Source organism: Magallana gigas, chromosome 3 (genome assembly GCF_963853765.1).
Source record: "Magallana gigas chromosome 3, xbMagGiga1.1, whole genome shotgun sequence".
In the NCBI taxonomy this organism is placed as follows: domain Eukaryota; kingdom Metazoa; phylum Mollusca; class Bivalvia; order Ostreida; family Ostreidae; genus Magallana; species Magallana gigas.
In genome coordinates, this window is record NC_088855.1 from 3,745,953 (window position 1) to 3,769,645 (window position 23,693).

Genomic DNA, 23,693 nt, shown 5'->3' on the forward strand with positions numbered 1-23,693 from the left:
TTTCAGATAGCTGCACCCACATAAAGACGTCCTAGGCCATCTATACTAATACATTAAAATAATAGACTCGAATTGTTGACCTTCAATACCGATTAATCAGAAGAGTACTCTATTTTGTTTAACATATTTGAAACATCATTGGCACATGAAGATTACCATTTTGTTTTTATTTTTTCTCAATCAAGCTTCGTTAATTTATATATAACGAAAATTGCTCAAAATATGCAGGGGAAATCATCTGGATTGTTTGGATTCTATAATCTTGCGCATGCACATTGCATTCACGCTAAATCACGTGAGGGTTTTTAGTTGTTGTATGTCAAAGAAATCAAACGCCTGTCCGGGTTCTGGGCATCTCCAGTATTTATTGGTATAGATAGTAAAAAATGAATAACCCTACAATAAATAACAACAATATAAATATATGGCATAAAAATATTACAGTAGGAATAAGTTGCATTCAAGGGGAATAACTCTTTACATCAATCCATTATACATGTATGAATTACGTTATGTATTCATGAATTTAAAAATAGGTTCACAATGATATTCATCTTTTATGTCTATAAAGACATCACTTTATTATTCTAAATCATAAAATATAGTTAAACATACCATTCTAAGGGAATGTGCTATTGTACAGTATTATGACTCTATGGTTTATATACAATCTGGTATCTGGTATGGCAACTACAAATTATTGTAAAGTTTACAAAGTGGAACTATTAAAATTAAAATTATATGAATTAGTAATATAAATTTATCAATAGGTAGAGTTTGTTAAAATTCAACAGTAAGCTTTCAAATTATAACATCCATTCTCTTTGATATGACAAAGAAATATAACAAACCAGCACTAAGAATTTGGAGGGAAATCTCTATCAACCAATAAAATCAAAGAAGACAAAACTAAAAACCAATTGAAGTACAAGTTTATTAATGTAAACTTAACAATAAATTGTAGTTGTCATACCAGATAGTATACATGTATATACCATAGCGTCATAATACTGTACAAGAGCGCAATCCTTTAGAATGGTTTGTTTAACTATATTTTATGATTTAGAATAATATAGTGATGTCTTTATAGACATTATAGGTGAATACCATTGTAAACCTATTTTTAGATACACGAATACCTAACGCAATAATGGATTGATGTAAAGAATTATTCCCCTTGAATGCAATTTATTCCTATTGTACTATTTTATGCCGTATATCTTTATTGTTTTTATTTATTGTAGGGCTATTCATTTTTTAACTATTTATACCAATAAATACAGTTACATGTTTCCACAATATCACATTTGCATGGATAAACTAAAATCAAAGGCCGGAACGGCCACAAAGGCGTCAAGCTGACATTTTCTTTTATATAGAATGATATCAATAATTTGAATTTCTGTACTAATATATATAGTCGTTTATCAAATAATATTAGAATAAAAATGGAAATAAATTACGTTTTGTGCTCTTTCAAAAACAATAATCAGTATATTTCGTTATAAAATAGGTAGTGATGAGTTTATAATACAATAACTCATCATGGTTACAAAAATCGAAGAAATTTCAAAGTTCAAAAAAAAAATATTAATTTCTTTCTGCTTTAAAAAGTCTTTGCACATTTCACAGGCTCATAATTTGAATACATTAACAGTGTGTCCCTAATTATAATATTAAAACATACTTTTATTTATTTCAATTCCCGTTTGAAACAAGATTACCTATGCTATGGTTGTTTACAAACAAATCCACAACACGTGCTATCTAAAATGCTCGACCAAACCAACTGCATTATCGTGTTTATTAATTGCAACAAAATCTCTATATAAGTTTATCGCTTACAATTATTTTGGAGACCATGCCCGATAACAAATACATTTACATATCGAATTTTATTTCTATCGGGCACAGTCTCCAATCAAAATGTAAGCGATAAACTTAAATACTATTTTAGTGAATGTTCACATTGCACCTTATTGTATTCATCCGCCATTTCTTGATTAAGCAAATTTATACTTATGCAATGAGTTGTCAATAACTAGGGAAGCAAAGTTGGTTTTTTTGTACACAATTTAGTTGAATAAAAGGAATACAAATCTTGTTATACGTTTAATACTTCAAGGAACTTATTTTTTATGCGCATTAAAAAGGCGGTGCAGTGCATGAATTTTTGGACGATTGCCAATCCAGACGATCGCTAGAAGGCTGCCGAGCATTAGCTCGACGCCTTAAAAACGATAATACAAATACGTGTAAATTTTTATTGGAAATTTGCTACATATTCTGTTCATCAAAGAAAATACAGTAAATAACTCTAACATATTTCATTTACTATATATGAAAAATCCCTAGAGTTCCGAATGTCAACATGGTGTGTAAATTTGAAGCGAATAAAAAACGTTCGTAAAAAGTGTTGAATTCTTCAATAATATGAATAAATTTTTTAGATGAAAGGTATAAATTTGCAGCCTCAAAATGGTTTGTTATAAAATATTTGACTGTTATTTTCAATGCAACTTCATCAATTTCTTCCAAAATCGTTTCGGAGCGATTCTGCAATTTTTGGCTACATTACGGGTATATGGGTGAAATTTTAACTGTGGTGAAGGCTTGTCCCGAGACACGGTTAAATTATTCTAAATAAGCAAGGTGTAGTGAAATTAATAGCATTATTGTAGGCTTAAAGTTTGCTTATGTAAATGTCAACAATGTGTCGATGTATCTATTTCATAAATGACCGACATCAAATGCAGTGTCAACCCGTACACGCAAGGGTCAAACTGTATTAACAGATTAAATATTTGCGTCTATTTTGAACTGCCGGTCAATAGACTTCGGTCTATTGGACCGCCGGTCAATAGACTGTGATCTAATGGACCGGTAAAGTATTTCAAAACGCGTATATGTTAATGTTTCATCCTTTTGATAGTTCTCAGGGAATGTATATTCCTTTACATTCCTTTACATAGACGCTGTTCTTAGTACTTGGTGAAACCATATTCAATGTTATCAAAATGGAGTATCAAATAATCAACAGTTTTAAAGCCTCATATAAGGTAATGCATGCAACAGGTTTGGTGCATGTAAAAGATGAAAAAATATCTTAGTATATTGTATAATGGGACGAAAACCATCTGCAATATGCAAATTGTAAACCCCGAAAACTAAAAAAGGAATTGGGTAATAAAACAATTATTTAATGCTTGAACAGTCAATAGACCAGAATTTTTTCCCTTGGTGCAGGGAACAGCTCAGTATGATCTATTGCCATTGGCCGTTGGCCTCGGGCAATAGATCATACTGAGCTGTTCCCTGCACCTCGGGAAAAATATTCTAGTCTATTGACTGTTCAAGCATTAAATAATTGTATTATAATGGTTTCCTTTCTGTTCATCTGCAAAGTATTTTCTTTTAGTAGGCTTCACTGTATAAAATATTCTCAGATCGCGGGCAAAATAACCATTAACGTTTTCTTTCCTATCTGACACTAACACAATCACTTCTGCGCCATCAATCTGCCGTGGAATTCTCCTATAATGGCGGTCATCACTTGGAGTATTTGATGTCACACAGTAATGGGTTGGATGTTACGCTCCCAATGACCATCCTGTTTTTAAACACCGTTGCTACAGAGGACGCAGGGATCTCTCCCCCATCATCCAGGAACACCTCTATCACATCTCTCAACATTCCTTTCTCTGTTTTTATCTTCAAAACCTAAACAAATGACAAAAGACCCATGGTAAACATTGCTCACATGCGCATCTACGTTGGACAAACCAAGAAGCCGACATTGGTTGCCGTCTAATAATACGCTCTCTTGGACACCAGGGAATCTTTGACATGGAATTTGCCATGATATATACCAGGAATGATGCTTATTTACAGTTTTGATATTGTTTAATTAAAGCGATGTAGACTTGTAAAACACTCTATTTTGTTTTTATCAATTTATCATCCCCACTTGGCAATAAACCGCCCTCCTTTTTTTAATAAATATGAAAGCCCTTCACCAAAGGTTTCTTTGTATCAAAACTGATTGAAAGTCGAAAAGCTGTTCTGAAAAAAAATTTAAAATGTAAAAATGTTTACAGATGGATGAACAGACAGACACCATACAAAATATCATAAAACAAAGCTGAGAGTTGAGCTTAAAGTACAAGCTATCTTTAAAACATTTACAATCAATTCAGAATTCAGCATTGTCTTATTGTGTCACATACCTGAGAAGGCGACGGTGCCCCTTGTCCTTCTCTATGCATGAAGTAGATTAGGGTACCGATTCGGGGGTGAGCCCCCACCCACAGGTCCCCAGATTTAGGGTCTACCTCTATGTTGTCTACTCCTGAGTCCACATACTTAGTCTACAAAGATCTCATTCATTATGTATAAAACAAACTTGAATATAGTTATGACATGTACTATGACATATTTTACCTACATGTAAGATAGAAAAATGTCTTAAATCTCATTAAACTTATCCCCATAATTTATGATCTTATTCTGTGATTGTTTACCACTGTTCACAAGAAATATTGATGTACTATTTTAGAAATAGTATTTTGGCATTGTATTTTTTTTTTGTAGTGTTGCAATTAAAAAGTGCTAGGCAAGTATTGTGTTGATGTAGTCAGGTTTTAGGTAAATTAATGTTGACTTTAATTATAAAGCACAAAGTGTTGCATGTAAGGTGAATCAGTTCATTGCTTTATGTACTGAGGAAGTGAATTGTATGGTTTTAATGTTGTGCATATAAAGTGTTGAAAAAGATGTGTTGGTTAAGGTAAATGATTTGTTTGTATTCAGTGTTGAGGTAGATGAACAGTTTGTATTCAGTGTTAAAATAGAAAAATTATTTCTATTTCACATTGAGTTAGTTAAATTGTTTCCATTTATGTTAATGTAGTTCAAATGTCTGTTTTCAGTGTTAAGGTAAACAAATTGTTTTCTTTCAATGTTAAGGTAGATATTCAGTAATGAAGTATATGAATTGTTTGTATTAAGTGTTAAGTCAGACAAATTGTCTGTATCCGGTGTTAAGTTAGATGAGTTGTTTGTATCCGGTGTTAAGTTAGATGAGTTGTTTGTATTCAGTGTTAAGTAAGATGAGTTGTTTGTTTCCAGTGTTAAGTTAGATGAGTTGTTTGTATCCGGTGTTAAGTTAGATGAGTTGTTTGTATTCAGTGTTAAGTTAGATGAGTTGTTTGTATCCGGTGTTGAGTCAGATGTGTTGTTTGTATCCAGTGTTAGGGTAGACAAATTGTTTGTATTAAGTGTTAAGTTTGACAAATTGCGTTTGTATCCGGTGTTAAGTTAGATGAGTTGTTTGTATCCGGTGTTGAGTCAGATGTGTTGTTTGTATCCTATGTTAGCTTAGATGAGTTGTTTGTATTCAGTGTTAGGGTAGACAAATTGTTTGTATTAAGTGGTAAGTTAGACAAATTGCGTTTGTATCCGGTGTTAAGTTAGATGAGTTGTTTGTATTCAGTGTTAAGTTAGATGAGTTGTTTTTTTCCGGTGTTAAGTTAGATGAGTTGTTTGTATCAGGTGTTAAGTTAGATGAGTTGTTTGTATTCAGTGTTAAGTTAGATGAGTTGTTTGTATTCAGTGTTAAGTTAGATGAGTTGTTTGTATTCAGTGTTAAGTTAGATGAGTTGTTTGTATTCAATGTTAGGGTAGACAAATTGTTTGTATTAAGTGTTAAGTTAGACAAATTGCGTTTGTATCCGGTGTTAAGTTAGATGAGTTGTTTGTATTCAGTGTTAGGGTAGACAAATTGTTTGTTAGATGAGTTGTTTGTATCCAGTGTTAAGTTAGATGAGCTGTTTGTATTCAGTGTTAAGTTATATGAGTTGTTTGTATTCAGTGTTAAGTTAGATGAGTTGTTTGTATCCAGTGTTAAGTTAGATGAGTTGTTTGTATCCAGTGTTAAGTTATATGAGTTGTTTGTATTCAGTGTTAAGTTAGATGAGTTGTTTGTATTCAGTGTTAGGGTAGACAAATTGTTTGTATTAAGTGTTAAGTTAGACAAATTGTTTGTATTCAGTGTTAATGTAGTGAAATTGTTTGTATTCAGTGTTAAGTTAGATGAGTTGTTTGTATCCGGTGTTAAGTTAGATTAGTTGTTTGTATTCAGTGTTAAGTTAGATGAGTTGTTTGTATTCAGTGTTAAGTTAGACAAATTGTTTGTATTCAGTGTTAGGGTAGACAAATTGTTTGTATCCAGTGTTAAGTTAGATAAATTGTTTGTATCCAGTGTTAGGGTAGATGAATTGTTTGTATTCAGTGTAAAAAAGTAGATGAATTGTTTATACTAGAGGGTTGCAGTAGATGAATTTTTATACTTAGTGTTGAGCTAGGTTATTTAAGGCATGTAACATTAATGTAGTTATAGTGTTTATTGGTCAATACAGGTCTTTAATTATTCTCCTAGAAGTACAGTGACAAAGGATACTTAGGAAGAATCGATTTGTGGCATGCAAGTGATACCAAGCACCTAGAAATGTACATGTAAGTGGTACAATTTAAATACCTGTTTAAGAACTAAACTGTTGTCACCTTGCCTTTCATAAACTAATATATCTTTCTCCAATAACTCAGCCACATATACATGCCTAAAAGCAATGAAAATTTGGAAATTACTGGCATTTTCCTATATTCCATCTGAGAATATAGTTTAAAATTGATAATGCCTTGAAGTTATGGTTATGGAACATTTTTTAAAAACATTTAGCAAATCCATGATAATTTTAGATACAATAAAGTTCCAATACCCCACCTTTTGGGACAGAGACTAAATTTTCATCTACCCAAAGCTTTCACTTAAACATAAAAAATCTGTTATTTTTTAAAGAACAATGAACCTGTGGTCTGGAGAAATGTTGATACCATTGGCAAAAATATGTCCCCCTGCCGCAACTCTCACCCTAGAGCCATCATAAAACAGGACCTCCCCAAACCTGAGGTGTAGAAATAACTCCAGCAGTGACCACTTCAGTGAACAGGTGACATAAAACTGGTTCTCGCTGACCAGCACAAGGTCATTTAACCTGGCAGAGTTGAATGCAATTATATTGTAAGGAACTGTTTCACATTCAAACTTTTCAATACATGTACAAAGTCAAATATCATTACTTACAGCATTGTGGCAAGAGTAACAGTAAGATCTTGGGTTTGAGTCACATTGTAAACTTGAGCGATACATTTAAAGGTACCTACTCATAGAACAGAGGATCTCTGACTGTTTTACTGTGGATCAAGATTTGTTTCTTCTCATCAAACTTGAACATTTCGACTGTGTCTTCTCCAGAGGAATGGTGCATTATCACAGCTAATGTAAGCTCTCCTGATCCCAACGAAACACAATATTGGAAGTAACATTCCCATTGTCTTGCTTGAGATTTTGTGAGAGTTTTTCCACACTTTTCTTTCACTTACCTGTTTCATTATCCTGCCAAACTGAGAGTCCGTGATAATGAGCATCTGACATATTCTGGTCACTCTGTAGCTGAAGTTCTTTGATCTTGTGAGTGGGATCTAAGAAATCCATCAGGAGCATTTTCCCTTTCTCACTTGAAATGACCTGATGATGATAAAATTATTAACTAGCTGCCAACTGACACTCAATAGGGAATTCGCATAAATTGTTCTTCTTTTCAACATAAGATTAAAAGAATGACTAAGAGGCTTTGTTTTTAGAGAAACTTCTCTCACCCCACTTGAAATAAATACTCTTCCATCTGGCAGAGCTGTCAAATCTTCAGATCCTCCCTCTACATAAAGTATTGTATTAAAATTGTAAATAATGTTGAACTTCAGAATCTTGCACATAAGTTTTTCAAAGACCATGCCTATAAGTTTAACATAATAAGGTTTGACTGTACAATCATACATTCATAACCTCACCTCACACCTCTCTCTCTCTCTCTCTCTTCTTCTTCTTCTTCTTCTTCTTCTTCTTCTAACCTTCAGTTCTTTCACCACCATATCCCCTAAACATACCTGCACCTTCCAGCCTGATACATGGGCCAGGAGCATCATACATTCATAACCTCACCTCTCTCTCTCTCTCTCTCTCTCTCTCTCTCTCTCTCTCTCTCTCTTCTTCTTCTTCTTCTTCTTCTAACCTTCAGTTCTTTCACCACTAGATCCCCCTAAACATACCTGCACCTTCCAGCCTGATACAAGGGCCAGGAGCATGTACAGCTATCACAGGACTCCTGAACACATCCCTACATAAATCAAAGGCAATGAAATATCTTTAGAACACTGAAATGAGCATTAATTTAATATGCAAACTTACTGAATTTCTCACATATATTAAAAATAATACGTCTATAAAACTGTGATTTAAACCGTGATCATGCTAATCCTGTCCGAAACAAAGCAGGTTACAAAAACATTTTTTTTTTAAATAGTTATAAAGTTCTTACCATACCGTGGCAAGTTTTTTCATGACTACAGCAAAGACAACTGTTGCTATTATACTTAGAACAAATTTCACGGCAGCCATTTTCGGGATTCTTTAAAAAAAAAAATTGGGATACTCAGTCTAATGTTCACATTTTTAAAATTGGAAATAAATATGTCATACAGTCATCCTGACAATCTCATGGGTCCCGGGTCCACTTAGGGCTACAGAGGTGTGTGTAGGGGGAGGGGAGAACAGCCATGTGTGGACTCAACGCTACTGACATTGTGAGGATATCATGTTCAATTCAATTCCTTTTTGGTAGAAAATTGAACTTGTAAAGGAAGAAATAATATTGGGTTTTATTCTTGCAGATTGGTATGTGTATTTCCTTAAAAGACCTACTTGGGGGGTTTTCCGTAGAATTTATCTTATGACGAATGGGACATTACTGAATTAATTTTGATGCAAATTTATTATTTCACACTTTGAAGATTAAAAGTTACTACAATGAAAAGTGTCAACTTTTTCTTTTTATAATAGTTTTACAATGTACTCGACAAAAGCAAAAGAGAGCTAGTGAGTGTTCGTAATCTGACTGTGAACTGTACTTATATTTTATTTCACAAGCTGCTTGGTCCGATTATCTCGCTTTTAAATGATGGTTATTCTAAGTATGTATATAATAAATAGCATTGCAGTAGTTTTCTTGGTCAATTAAGTCATATTTCAATGAAAAAAAATGATGTCCAATGATGTACAAAATTGTTACCAAAACAAGCAACACAAAAGGGTACTACGTTATTTCACCTGATATTTAAATTCACCCCTGATGTCGATACGGCTATGATTGTAACCTGAGTGTGTACATTTCATTTTGTTAACTAATATTTCTGAAGTTTGCTTTGTTTACAATCGATGCATAATATGCGGGTTGAATAAACCCAAACATTCGGGGGACGATACCAAACTTTTCTCAACATTCTCATTACTGTTCGTATGCTCACAAAGAAACTACATTGAATTTTATTTACTTTGAAAATATCTTACTTCGAAAGGAGACCGATTCTGCTGGTGTAAAAAGGCAAATGTATATAGAACCCTTTTAACAATACCTTGGACTTTCAGTGGGGTGTAGCTATCTTTTCCATCCGTCAAAACAAGTTTAAAATGATGCGTTTTCAAGCGAAATATGCATCGATTGCGTAGTATTAACTCAAAAGCCAGACAAATCTTGTTAATTTCAAAGAGCCATGGCTGAGTGGCCCACTAGGAAATAGACAGGCCTGTGTCACATTGCTGTTTGACACAACTACCCAAAGTCCAAGCTCTTGTTCAAATGGTTCTAACTTTCTAGGATAATTGGTTTTTATGGACAATTAAATTTGATACTGTAATATAAAAAAAACGTTATACCATGCAGCTTTAAATTGATGCTGTAGTCCTTCGCGAAATAATCGGACCATGCAACTTTACTATTCTGAATATTCTACCTGCCTGGGGTTTTTCATGAATGAGAAAAAGTTTGAGAATTTCAGACTGTGTTCATGTAATATACGCATTATTTCACATCCTTCCCTACACTTAACATTTTCGTTACTGTTATAATTAATATCCTCTTACGAGGATCCAAAATTTATTTTATTTGTCTATAGAGCTCGTTTCGCTTTCTATAGGTGTAACCGTTTGAGCGAGCGCAGTGACCATGAAATGGTTCTCTATCCGATATAAATAAATTGCTTGAGAAAAAGAAATACTGTTTTACATATTCTGATACGATTTTAGCTTGCTTTGCGAATTTGAGCATGATTTTTCCTTATTTTGTATGCATTTTACGCACAATGTTTTTTATTGTTCAAAAATCACGTGCAATATTGAATTAGAACCTTCAAATTTATTAAGATTTCTTTTATCAAAATTGAAAAACAAGAAAGACAACTTGTGGCGCTCAGTTAAATTTCAGCGTTTACTCAGCGTTCAAAAATTTATCTCAGCAAGTTAGACAAATGTAAGGATTATATATTTTAAAAGAACGAAACTTACTTGCCCTTGCTCTAAAAAAAAAACTTCTTGATTTGTCGAAGAAATCTAAATAAGTAAATAGTTGTTTTTCATTCTCTTAAACCGGATCTTTCAAGTTTAAAATGTAGATAAAGCTGTGCACGATGGAGCTAATTTTCTCCGGTCTAAAGAAAGACAACTTGTGGCGCTCAGTTAAATTTTGGCGTAGACTCAGTGTTCAAAAGTTTATCTCAGCAAGTTAGACAAATGTAACTATCCAATACGTGCCTGCAATGTAAATAAAAAAAAGGTAAGAATTTAGCATGTTTATCATAAATTGAACAAATTATGAGATCCTTGATAAGTAAGATCCTTGACTATAACTTTAATGCTCCCTCTTCTTTGCTACCTCTCCATTATTTTTATACATTTATTTATTATATATTTCTCTTTTTTTTTAATTTGTAAATTTTGTTCATATATCCGACCTCTTTTATCTGTGTTAAGTTAAAAATTCCATAGCAATCACGACTCGATGGCATATTCTATTCACACTTGTTTCCCGTATACATAAATGCATGGTCCAGCTCTTCATATTGAACTAAACTTGTAGTTGGTGCCTTTTTCGTATTTTAATATCGACTGATATAATACTCAGAAATGCTACACTCCTTACAGACCGAGTATACATGCAATCGCGTCTTCTCTGACCTTTCCTAGGCACGTATTCTTGACAAGCAAAAAAAAAAAAAAAAAAAAAAAAGGGGGGGGGGGGAATTCCAACTTTTCCAAAATCCTAATCCTAATCCGGGGGGGGGGGGGGGGGGGGCTGGCGTAGTATATTAGTATATTACTTCAATTTCACCCCTCATTTCCTTATTTTCATATCAATTTTTTTTACCTACTCCCAAAAAGTGGGGGGGGGGGGGGCCAACTCCATGATAATTCAATTTTTCATATGTAAATTTTTAAAAATTTTGTTGCTGCGAGAAAAAGTGGGCCCCCTGATGCTACGTGCCTGTTTCCGGCAGCGCTTCGGCTATGTATTTTTTTCTGCAGGTTGCTACCTTCTTATTGTATGCCGAATGGTACCTCGAGCTCATTATAATAATTCTATGTAACGCGTTATATGATTGGTTCTAGAAAATCACATGCTAGGGCAATAAAAATTCATATTTCGCTGTCATCGTCATAGTATTCACCATATTCCTCCCATTTGAAAGCCACGTGAATTCTCATTCTATTTTCGTATGAAAAATCCCGACGATGAGCATACGATGTCATCAAACAATTCTAAAAAGAAATGTTCAAGACATGAAAAACTGATAATTGCACAATGTTGTTTTAAGAGATTAGCAGTTCTTGAGACTTGGTACTCTGTCTCTTTGAAATCACATTAAGAGTCCGAAAAGTGTCAATCACTAAATAAATAAGTAACTTTGAAAGAAATAAACTGTGAGAAAATATTACGAAACAGATGTTGAATTTTAAAAGTAATGTCCAAAATAAAGTTATAATTAAACAGTGAATTTTGCACGGTGATATTGCCCTCAGGAAATATGATTTTTCCTAGTGGAAAAAATCGTCATATCTCCATTGCCATCAGGAAATATGATTTTTCCTGGGGGAAAAATCGTCATCTCTCCCTCACCATCATGCAATAAATATATAATATTCGAATAATCAAATCTGAAAATATTGCTCATCAAATTTATTAATATATATATTGAACTACGTATAAAGTTCGAAAATTGATCATCATACATATTTATAACAATTTAATTGGAGAATAGCAACTATAAAAATGCATCAAAACGTCAATAGAAACAAACAAAAACCGAGGTAACACGTCATTGCAAAATGGTTGAACAATTTGTATAATTTACCCTTCAATTTACTTAGAGACATATCATTGTCCGATAAAGCTTTTTTGTTAAACTCTCTCTCTCTCTCTCTCTCTCTCTCTCTCTCTCTCTCTCTTTCGATCTTTTTTTTTTCTTTTTCTCTCTTCCTATCGCTCTTCCTCTTTATTTCTCCATTGTCTCTATCTCTATCTCTTTCTCTCTCTTACTCTCTCTCTCTCTCTCCCCCTCACTTTCTCATAAATGGGAGACAGGTTGTAGGTAAATGTCCTTGGACAGTCGGTGATACACACACGCCGCAGACTTGGCTTTGTCGTAGTGAGGGGTGCTGGGACAGTACGTCTCCATATCCCACGCCATCTTCCCGCAAACACGTGTCAATGTAGTCAGCAGGTCATCGTCTGTGTTAGTGACGTCATGTAACACATGGTACAGACAGTACATCAGCCAACCACCTTTACCGGAATCGGACCACGCAATAGTTCCTGAAGTGAAATTCATCTTGTCTTTTAACATTTTGTTGAACTTTGAACATTTTAATGGAACTTTACAATTCTGATATTAATAAAAAGGGGTTTTATGAATTTTGTTTAAAAAGTTTATCTGCACAAATAGTTAGTTAAAAATGCAAGCTGTCTTTATTTGATGAACTATTTTTAAGGTATAATAAGAACGCCTTTAGACCATTTTATATTACCTGCTGCGGAAGAAAACATAACCAGGTAGTCATTGTAGCACGGGATCTGGAAAACCTCAATGGGCTCGGATTCGGGTTCGGGCTCGGTAGGTTTGAATTTATAAGTCCCGGTTCGAGCTGGTTCCTGCCTCTGTAGAGATGCCTGGGCATGGACTTGGTAGTATCCAGGATACTGACGGGATAGTCCATGAACTTTGTAGTTTTCATACAAAGGGTCAAGAGTAGCTGCAGTGAAGTTTCTCCGGAATTCCTCAGGTCGTCGACCCGAGTAATCGTCATAATTCCCGACCACATCGCCCGTGGTAACAGGTCTTGCTGGAGCCATATCTTCCGTGTTATCGGAGCTTGTTGGAGCCATGTCGCCTCTTGTAAAGAATCTTGCTGGAGAACCGGCTGATGTGGTTGCTTTAGTCTCCACGAGACGGACCTCCACACCCATATCTACTTCGTCTGGTCTCTGCACATCGAGGCGGCTCCTACAGGCCTGCAATGATCTAAGGCATTACTCACCAATATATCGCCATGCTATATTCAATTTTAGGTGTATCTTTACATACACAGTATATAGCGTAGCTTCGTCTCAAGTCGAAGCTCGGACTGTAATTCTCTCTCTTAATAATAGTGAGGAACGGTTTTCAAGAAATTCATGCTTAGAGCGAAGTCAGTTTTACTCAGTTTTACTCAGCCTTACACTTACTCATCGTATATTACGAATTTCATTTATATCGAATACAAATAATTCGTCATTATCACTTCGCTATAAGCTTGTTTTACTGTATATACATATGTAACAGCTGACAGTCCCATTAGGTTCTGTTTTGTCTCACCTGAATGAAGAACATCTTTGGCTTCCCCTTGAGATGTCGACAGTTCCGGTCATTGAACAGCTCCAGGAGCTCGTTGGTTCTGACCACCCCGTCCCTGGTGTAGGTGAAGTGCTCTATCCTGATAAACGGTTTCTCGACCTGGGGGTGGACGGTGCTAACTTTACCCTCCATCCCGTGAGAACTAATCACACAGGCGAAGCAGTCAGACTCCGCACTGACAGCATCCCGTATTTCTACAAAACAACACACTCAATACTGTAAACATTGGTAAGCTAGAAAATGAACACCAATATACAAACAGTTGAATTTTGCAATCTCGAACACTGATATCTCGTATACCATAGATATGTCGAAGTGATTTGGAAGTCCAAACTCCATATTCTTAAAGCATTTGACACTGGATATCTCGATTACTCGAAGTTTTTCTCGATCCCATTGAGTTAAGTTAACAAGCTTTGAATTTTATACAGTAACTCTCTTACATGTAATTCAATGCAGAAGGGACCTCTTCACGGCTATATATATATATATATATATATATATATATATATATATATATATATATATATATATATATATATATATATATATATATGCAAAGTAAACTTGTGTTGATGAATAAAAGGAGATTAACATATTTATTATTCAAATGATATATTCTGCAAAGGGGATATCGATGAATAATAATTATATACTAGTACTCGTAGATTTTGGTATTTGTACTGTAAACGAACTTTTTTCGCGACTACATTATTCCTGGATTAACATCCTATAAACTGTTCACAGCGATAAGTTGCTATGAAACCTCTGTTGTTTATTATATAAACAAGTTAAGACTACTTCGCGGCGAAAAAGACTAGTTCGCGGTGAAAAATCTTTGCGACGACGCAGTGCGATAAAAAATAATTGTTTTAGTAAATTATCAATGTACAGATCACCTTATCCGATCTATAACTCCATCCATGTTTATCAAAAATATTGGTTCTATAGTATCATTAGGATAAATTTTGATTTGTTTTATATCTTTTCAAAAAGGAACGGTAAAGAAGGTTTTCTTGCTTACGGCTTAATGCCGTCATTGATGCATATTCATATATACAAGGGCTTGAAGGAGTGTTTTTTCAAAAGGAAAGCATTTTTGAGTGCATGTTTACCGCCATTTTATCAACATGATATTACAATTCAATAGTCGTGTGTTTATAATGAAGGGACATATGATATCGATACATGTGTACCTTTCATTTTCTCCAAGAGTTCTTTTGATGCAAGGTTCCTTAGAACACAAACGGCAAAATTCAGTTCTTTAAACATCTCGCGCATGTAGTGTGCGTCCCAGACGGCATTCTCCCTTTTAGCCTGGCTGTCGAACACGCTGTTGATGATTAGAACGGCAAACCCACGTGTCTCGTGACAGAAACGGTAGGTGTTGTCCGCAGAGGAAGGGAGGGGGGCCGGGTCACGTGGTGGACAAGAGGACTGTGGGTAGACCCAGGCCGGTTCACTGGTCCCTTGCAGTGGAGGAGACTCTCTTTGATATTCGTAATCTGAAGTGAAAGCCCCGGAGTCTTCATCTCTCTGAGATTGGACATGTGGTTTTTCTTTGAGTTTTCTGTTTTTAGATTTACGTCCAATCAAACTGCCAGAACAGAACACAAACTGATTTAATATGTTCTCATTTCATCAGATATTTGTATTACACATTTGTCAATAGGTAAAACTAATCCATCCGCATTAAATAGAAATGCTGATAATGCTGATGTATTTGTACGTTATATATATATATATATTTACCGTAGTTGAATATCGCGTTACCTTTGCATTTTGATAAAGCTGATAATTAGTGGGAAATAAAATACACCTCACGTGAAACCATCCCCGATTGTTTGCTTGTTAATGTTTGCTTAAAATTTTACCTCATACAATTTGCACGTATCAGCTTTCCAAAGTTTAATTCTTAGCCTATCGATTTTTTTAAAGTTAGATCTTCAGATATGAATTTAGGTCATTTAACAATGCGTAAAGAAGGCAAACCTCTGTCTATTGACTCTATTCTACTAGTGCAAGATATACTTTTATTTGTAAGAAATAATTTCAATTGTCTACTGCTTTTGTGATGTTTTTACACATACTATAAAAATTATTAAATAATTAATCAGTGTAATAGTAGAAAATTGGCAAACGGTTTAGATAACAACTAAATTCTATATAGAATAATTTAAGAAGAACTTTCAAAACTTCAAATCATTATAATTTACATAGATATTTCTCAGAATACACGGATCTTTAATTAAGCAAGTGTCTGTACCAGTATACTTACACGGACAGAGTTTTCTTGATTGCTTTATATCCATCTTGTTCTGATTCTACAACACAAAAACCGTTATATTATGGGACAATTTTTTTTATTTGAATATTATTGGTATCTTGTGAGAATTTGTTCTCATATAGGAACTATTTATTCTCGACTGTGTCCATGTTTAAAGTTAAAAAAAATAACTGATTTAGTTTATAGATATGCTAAGTTCCATTTCAACCTTCGGTCAAAAGGGCGTGGCAGTATGTGTCGTTACCTCATGATTATTACCATATGACGTACATTGTACTCAGATATACGTGTATCTGAATAATATCAATATTTCACTCGCCATTGAATAATTTGCAATTATAAGGAAGATTCAATTTTATTGCCTCATATCTTTTGATACTTGAATAAAACTTTCAGGTGATAACTAAATTGATTTGTTTGTCTTAATTGAATACTAGTAATCATTGTTTATGTTTGTTATTTCTTAAATACATTAATTTCCTGATAAGCGAAGAAATTTCTTTAAAATACATGTACATGTATAGGTTTGTTTTTCAATATACGGGTAAAATTATGTTTAACTTATTTTAAGTTACTGTATATGATTCATACATACGCCTTTTTCTAGAGATTATATCGGACCAATTACAAATTCATTTAATCATCTCGTTCAGTCAAATATCATGTTCTGTGTCAGGTCGGAATTTACTTAAATTTTGTTTTCTAAAATCAAAGGATTTCATAAACAGTTTTTGTTTCTATAAGATATGTTTTTTAAATTACAAATTATATGGCCTTTATTACTTTGTCCGAGGAATATAGAGGTGAAAAAATTACATGTAATCTAACCTACAAGTCTACACATTCTGATGTAGCAACAATGTACAACACAAGTTAAGGTTGCCTCAAAGTTCATTCTATTATCTACCGAAGTTACTGATTTAATAAAGTTTCCCAATAACGAAAGTTGTTCTGTCATTAATTTTCTGGACACCCCAAAGTGACAAGTAAACACATGATAACAACAGTCCTCTCGACTCGTTCAGTTTGGTAGATAGTTCTATAAGTACTGACTATAAGTACATTATTTACATTTGAATACACTATTTAACACGGCAAACAAAACTGCATTTGCGTTTAAACTTAATTCACTTGGTTGTACAATATTAAGGGTCTTCGGTTTTTGTATTAATCAATCGAGACCCTATTGGTTTAAGGTTCTAAAACGCCGATTGTTAACACGTACCAATGATTAGAATACTACACAAGGTTGACATTCATGATTGTCATATGACATTTAAATCTTAATGTAATATTTCATAACAATAATGTGGAGGTTGTTATCAGCAAAATTATCGCAGTCCAGAGTATATCGATCGGACACCAAAAATGTCATAATTAATAACCTCTTTAACTACAGTAGACAATTTTCAGAAGCACGTGACCTACCTGGTGCTAGTATTTCGGAGTTTTCGCAGAACTCTCTTCCCTGATCCTCCTGGTCCATTTCACTGTAGCAAGTATCCGAACTGTAGCAACACAGACATGGGGCTAACCGTGTACAACGGCTGTTATAAATAGCCCAGGAATTCCCACAGAACGACCACGTCCAGATATCGCAATCGCCGAAACTCTCGGGACAACCCGGAATGACCTGGATTACGTCAACAGAGTTAAAGAGAATGGGTCGTCCTAATCCCCCAGTGTCGTTCTCGTTGCGCACTCATCCATGGACAATCATTGTACCCTTATATTTACCGATGTATACTTGATATACACGGCGTACGATCAACAGACCAGCGGTTAAAGGCGCAAACGATGGGAAAATCATTTCATTGCTCGGGGAAACGTACATTGACTTCAGAAAGTTTGGCACCGATTCTCCGTTTTGCAAGTCAATCACCCTCCTGATCACAGCGATATATTCAAGCCTTCCAGCCTGATAAAATAGTCTGTCTACCTTATAAATATAGAATGTTCTCGCTGGATTAAAACTTTGGTATGCTTATAAGTTTTTCTAGAACTTTGCAATGTTGAATAAACAGCTGTAGGGGTGACACCCACGTGGGCGTTCCTGGAGATTATTACTTTACCACGAGAATTAAAGCTAAAGAATCAAATAAATTTATGTATAGTACATACAAAAATGTCCAATCTAACTTAATCATTTTTATAATCCACGTTAATCGTCTTTTTGAGATGATTTATAATAAATTCAGCCACAGGCCCTGGCGTCACCAACAGAACTTACAACTAGTGACGGCAATACGATGAGACTAAACAATTATTCTTGAAATGAAGAAGATGGGTAGAAGCGTGCAAAATGCATATTTTAGGACGGATAAAATATTGAGAAATATTTATATCAACACATCTGATCATTTTTTTAACATCGTTCAAAACAATGTATATTAAATATAACATCGATTTATTACTTTTGAATATACATGTATACAATACTTAGAATTTGCCTTTTGAACCAATACCCTTTCGGACCGTTTCATAAAATGTTTTTTACACAGAATATAGTTAGAAATTTTGTTTTTTTAGAACTTATATCAGTTGTTTTTAAATAGATTTATAGAAATTTTATTTTACGATTAAACCAAGTTTAACCATTGGGCATTGGGAATCTTTTTCACTCGGTCATCAATTCACATATACTTTATGCATGCATAAAAAATTATAGAGATATATTTATTAGATATTTTCATGTTTCGATATTATATGGACTATGTGTGTTAAAAAAATCCATGACAAAACCCTTCATTAATCAAACAAAAAATCAGCTACTATTGTTTGTAATTGTGTTTATGTCAGAAAAATATCCAATGAATTGTCACAAGGCCAAACAATATGATCAAATATGAGTCAATTTGATGACAGTACATGTATATTCCGAAATAAGCAATCAAAGTAAATGTGAAACTTATAAAGATAACAGGTCTTATCGGTTTAGCGATAAGTAAGGAAGCAGGGTTTATCCACAAACCACTCGATCGATCTCATTCCTATGCTGCAGTGTTTACAGCGCTCTGTACACGACGTGGTATGAGCTAAAGGAAATATTTTTAGCTGCAAAAACGTGCTATATAATTGCAATGCACGTTACTCTGCATGAAACTTCAAAAACCTATTCAGGGAGTAAGACCATGCATGTATCTTCAAAAACATTTTCTAGGATTAGGACCAATCAAAGAGTGGATGAATTTTATCGGAAGAAATAATTTTGTTCAATAGAATGAATAGGATATTTATTTTTGAACAGGATAACAGTAACATGAATAATGCAACTTGCTTCAAGAAGAGGAACCCCTTCTAAATTAAACAAAATAAAACTATTTATAAATGTTACTTTCTGTTTTAGAGGTAAACGATATTGGGATACTGAATCGGTTGTCAAAGTTTCAATACTGGATGTCCAAGTTTCTATCTCAGTAGGATCGTACAACGCACTTTGGGTGCACTCTTAAAGGAAAAGTTTTCATCACGTTATAGCATTAATCATGTGATGACGTTCGAACCATTCTTATGCTTCGAAAATACCTTTCTTGTTTGTTAATGAAAAGTAAATCAAAACTTGAAGAAAAAAGAATCAAATTTCGTTGTATTTTTAGGAAGACTGAAGCAGACAATTTTTCAAGTGTAATAATACAAAATACGGCATGATAGAATAATCATTCTAGTGCTTCATTACATGTATTTCTTAAGCAGTCTCTTTTGAGTTCACATAAGTACGAGACATGTTGTACCAAGATCGTCTTTTGAAAATGCGCGCGATGTCGGCCTGGTTTGTTTCAACAATCGACGTCACTATATTTAGTCTTGGATGAAGGGAAATATATATCTTTGCTCAGTTTATGATATACACAGGCGGTGCTCTTTGAGCAATGAGCTCTTTCGTTGTTTGGAATAAACGCTTCTCTGGACGCCACCTCTCCGCAAACTTGTGTCAAAAGTGAAAGTAGATCGTCACCGGCGGAACCGGAAGAAAACACTTGGTCTATAGCTGACAGCAGCCACCCACCCTCTAAATCTTCCGACCATGCATATTTACCTGAAATATATTCGCAAGTCAAACCATCTATATACACATCCTAAAAATAATTCACAAAATTATAAAGATACACTGTCAACTTTTGAATTGAAGCAATGTAGAATGGTTGTCATGACAACAACCTTACCTGAGGTGGATGAAAACATGACTAGGAAGTCGTTATAACAAGGAATTTGGAACACATCTTGGTTCAAAGAAATATCCTCACTTTGATCTTTATTTGATTCAAAATTTTCGGTATTCTCATTCAAATAAACGCCTTTATCGACGTCATTTCCTCTACAGGCCTACAACGGTAAGACACATTCTATTTTACGTCATAGAAATTGAAAAATATCATTTAGACAACAATTTAAATCAAGTTTATGATCACAAGTTCTAAGTCTAAAGAACGAAACTTTTTTTACAGCTAAGTTATAGTTTGAAATTTATCATGCACATTTTGTTTTAAAACATCTAACATCAGAAGAAAAAAGGATAGCATTCACATATACATGTACCTGAACAAAGAACAGTCGAGGTTTCCCCCTGAGAGCCTTACAGTGTTGGTCGTTAAACATGTCCATGATGTGTCGGGTCCACAGTGCGCCCTCATTATTCAAGACATAATGTTCTGTCTTAGTGTATCCTGGCTCCTGAGGGGAATTGGCGTAAAACCCGGGATCCTCCCCTCCGTGTGTGCTGATGACGCAGACAAAACAGTCACAGTCACTCGATATCTGAGTCTGGATATCTGTCAGAGACATTGTAAATTAGATATCTTAGTCTGGATATCTGTTAAAGACAATACAATCTAAATATCTCTATCTGGATATCTGTCCGAGACAATGTAATTTAGATATCGTAGTCTTGATATATGTCAGAGATAATGTAACTTAGATATCTCAATTTGGATATATAATGTAATGCTTGTAAATAAGAATAGAACGAAAAAGATGTTACAATCGCCATATGGTCATCTATTATCTGCTATATAAAAAGGAGATATAGATGGTAGATCACGTGATGTATTTTATCCAATGACTTTGCGTCAATCTATTCCCTATACTAAGCCATCCTTTTTACAATATATTTAAAGTCGTTAAGCCTACAGCTAATGTCTTCCAAAAGATGCACGGCAGAGGCACGCAGCATCGTTTTTGAAAGTGGGGGGGGGGGGGGGGGGGTAGGCAGACTCAAGCAAAACAAAAAAGAAAAGAAAAAGGCAACTTTTCAAAATCTTCAAAAACCTTATCCGGGGTGGTGGTGGTGGGGCGGGTGGGGGGGGGGGCTGGTGTAGTATATTTATGACCTTATTTCATTCTAATTTTGTAAATGATCCCAAAATGTGGGGGAGGAGGCAACACTATCATAATTCAATTTTTTATATCTAAATTTAAACTAGCATTGAAGAACAATACTCACCCCAAAGATCTGAAACAAGCTGGTCACCTGTAAGGTTTATGAGTTGTCTAACTTCAAAATCCATCGATGTGAATAATCTGGACATGCTGTCAATATCGTGTTTCACCCCGGGTAAATTCTCGTCCTCGTTTGCGAACTCGTGGTTCATGATGAGGACGGCGTAGCCGCGCTTGCTGTGGGTGAAGCTGTAGCTGCTGTCTGTGTCGCGGCCTACTATTGGTTCGTTAGATGTTTGAGGGGATATAGGAGGGGCACCTGTACTGGACTGCTGACGGGATTGTGCCGTATTTCTGATTAGAAACAATCATATTTTTATTTCTTTCTGATCTATACAGAGTAATAGTTTTTGCAACTTTGGTACCGAAAATGTCTAGTTATTTAAGAAATATTTTTAAAATCAATAGATCTTTATCTTAATATATTGATAATTATCTCTTACTTTAAAAATGACATCCAGAACTTGTCTATTGATCATTTGTTTAGATATTGTAGACATTTCATTGCATTGCACTAGTACTAGTATTTGTTTCACCACGATTCATCGATCTTTTAATACATTTAAGAATAGACGAATTTCTATCGACACCAGGGTTTGTCTGTTAATTACGTTTGTAGAAATCGTAGAGAAGACGGTGAATTGAGTAGGTGGGGTGTCTCGAGAGAAACAGGTACATGTATATACTTACTCAACTCTCGGCTCCACAGAGCCAACGTCATTGTCCCCGGGCTGGGAACACAACATCCTGAAAACAATCAACGATACACACATGCACATAAATCTATTACTGGGAATTCGTTATAGCAAATTTAAGTAAATTATTTGGCCTGGGATTCGCTATAACCAAGATTTACTGTAGTGAATAACATTTAACAATGACCGGCTAAAAGGTGGGCTTGACCCGATTCATGGATGACTGTTGTAGCGAGATAATTGATAATTGGTTTAAGGTTTAAATTACCTGGACAATTCACCTGAACATCCTACCCGTCATCAGAGTGGGGAATCCCCTGGTTGAAAGTTTCACTTACGTATAGTCCTAAACAGTTCGTAAAACACTATGCGATGTGTCACTTCTTTCTGGTCCTACAAACAGTTTTTGTGAAGCACTACGAAACACTCAATATGGGGGCCATCTCATGAAGCTGTAAACTATACCCGGGTCACAAGGAACGCTTGGCGAACCCTTACTCTGGATGGACTCTAGACACAGTACAATGGCGACGAGGAACAACTAGCTAGCCTTGTTTGTCAACTACCACCTCTCCTAATCCGGGAGCACATGGACAGGATTTCACCAATCTATATTTAGAATTCTGCTGCACGGTCTTATGCAATGAGCAGCAGATTAACGTGAAGGCGACAAATGACTGGTATCAGCGTTTATTGTATATATGTATACATGTGATAACAGCTGTGTGGTAAAAATCCATAGATCTTAAAATAGACATTATTATAGTTACTCAGCGTCTACTCACGTGTATCTGTTTTAATGATTGTTATCAATGATATCATTGTAGGAAGTTTTTAATCCTAGTTAATTCATTAAATAAAGGCTTACGCATGCCGATTGTTGCAATAATGCCATGGCTTACTGGCATGTGACCTAACGAAACCTTTGTGTTTAATGAGAAACTTCATATAAAGCAGGATCGGTTTGTCTTTCAGAGTTATCTAACATAATATTAACAACTAACAAAGTTGTTCTGCATTTGATTCATTTTTAAAGAGATATCTGTCATCTTAACAAATAAACAAAAAAATCGTGTCCTTAAAAGCGTTCATGATTTTTAATGAAAAAATAAGCAAATATTAACAATGCCTAATTAAAATGAAATCATTTAATATTTCTTCGTTTGATAAAATACTGGTGCTTCTGATTGGTCGAAAATTTTCTTTGATACCTGCATCAATAAATGTTCGCCGGATCTACTTTTCTCATCTGTTATGATTTAACACTACAGAGAGAGAGAGAGAGAGAGAGAGAGAGAGAGAGCAGGAATTTCCAAAACACTGTCTACAAAATGTTAAGTTGTGTCTGTTTGATTGTCAGCAAACAAAATACGTTATGCACATGTATATAATAGTATGTATGTGCGACTTTTGTAAATGTTGTGATACCTAGATAG

General features: G+C 34.6%; 3 protein-coding genes across 6 annotated transcripts; all 3 read right to left on the reverse strand.

Moving 5' to 3' along the window:
- Nucleotides 1-3,324: 3,324 nt before the first annotated feature.
- Nucleotides 3,325-10,592, reverse strand: LOC105346951 (serum paraoxonase/arylesterase 1). Of its 2 annotated transcripts, XM_011455763.4 has the most exons (10): nt 10,457-10,592; nt 8,436-8,525; nt 8,167-8,234; nt 7,717-7,775; nt 7,441-7,585; nt 7,222-7,348; nt 6,867-7,052; nt 6,536-6,617; nt 4,227-4,367; nt 3,329-3,720 (listed from the first exon to the last, which is right to left on the reverse strand). In XM_011455763.4, exons 2-10 carry the CDS (start codon nt 8,513-8,515, stop codon nt 3,550-3,552), a joined length of 1,059 nt encoding a protein of 352 aa, XP_011454065.3. In that variant the 5' UTR covers nt 8,516-8,525; nt 10,457-10,592; the 3' UTR covers nt 3,329-3,549. The 2 variants fall into 2 exon arrangements, with proteins under 2 accessions (XP_034336796.2, XP_011454065.3); XM_034480905.2 differs by lacking the exons at nt 8,167-8,234; nt 8,436-8,525; nt 10,457-10,592 and adding an exon at nt 8,005-8,062 and having other exon boundaries at nt 3,325-3,720.
- Nucleotides 10,593-12,110: 1,518 nt separating this feature from the next.
- On the reverse strand, nt 12,111-18,075 carry LOC105346966 (caspase-1). 2 transcript variants are annotated; one of them, XM_066078127.1, is made up of 7 exons: nt 17,555-18,075; nt 16,118-16,163; nt 15,036-15,436; nt 13,801-14,033; nt 13,333-13,457; nt 12,974-13,266; nt 12,111-12,761 (listed from the first exon to the last, which is right to left on the reverse strand). In XM_066078127.1, exons 1-7 carry the CDS (start codon nt 17,610-17,612, stop codon nt 12,514-12,516), a joined length of 1,404 nt encoding a protein of 467 aa, XP_065934199.1. In that variant the 5' UTR covers nt 17,613-18,075; the 3' UTR covers nt 12,111-12,513. The 2 variants fall into 2 exon arrangements, with proteins under 2 accessions (XP_065934199.1, XP_011454093.3); XM_011455791.4 differs by having other exon boundaries at nt 12,974-13,457.
- Nucleotides 18,076-19,697: 1,622 nt separating this feature from the next.
- LOC105346972 (caspase-3) lies at nt 19,698-23,256 on the reverse strand. Of its 2 annotated transcripts, none has more exons than XM_011455811.4 (6): nt 22,596-23,256; nt 22,253-22,309; nt 21,567-21,856; nt 20,663-20,895; nt 20,290-20,449; nt 19,698-20,162 (listed from the first exon to the last, which is right to left on the reverse strand). In XM_011455811.4, the coding sequence occupies exons 2-6, from the start codon at nt 22,306-22,308 to the stop codon at nt 19,903-19,905; spliced, it is 999 nt and encodes a 332-aa protein (XP_011454113.3). In that variant the 5' UTR covers nt 22,309; nt 22,596-23,256; the 3' UTR covers nt 19,698-19,902. The 2 variants fall into 2 exon arrangements, with proteins under 2 accessions (XP_011454113.3, XP_011454107.3); XM_011455805.4 differs by having other exon boundaries at nt 22,526-23,235.
- Between the last annotated feature and the right edge of the window lie 437 nt (nt 23,257-23,693).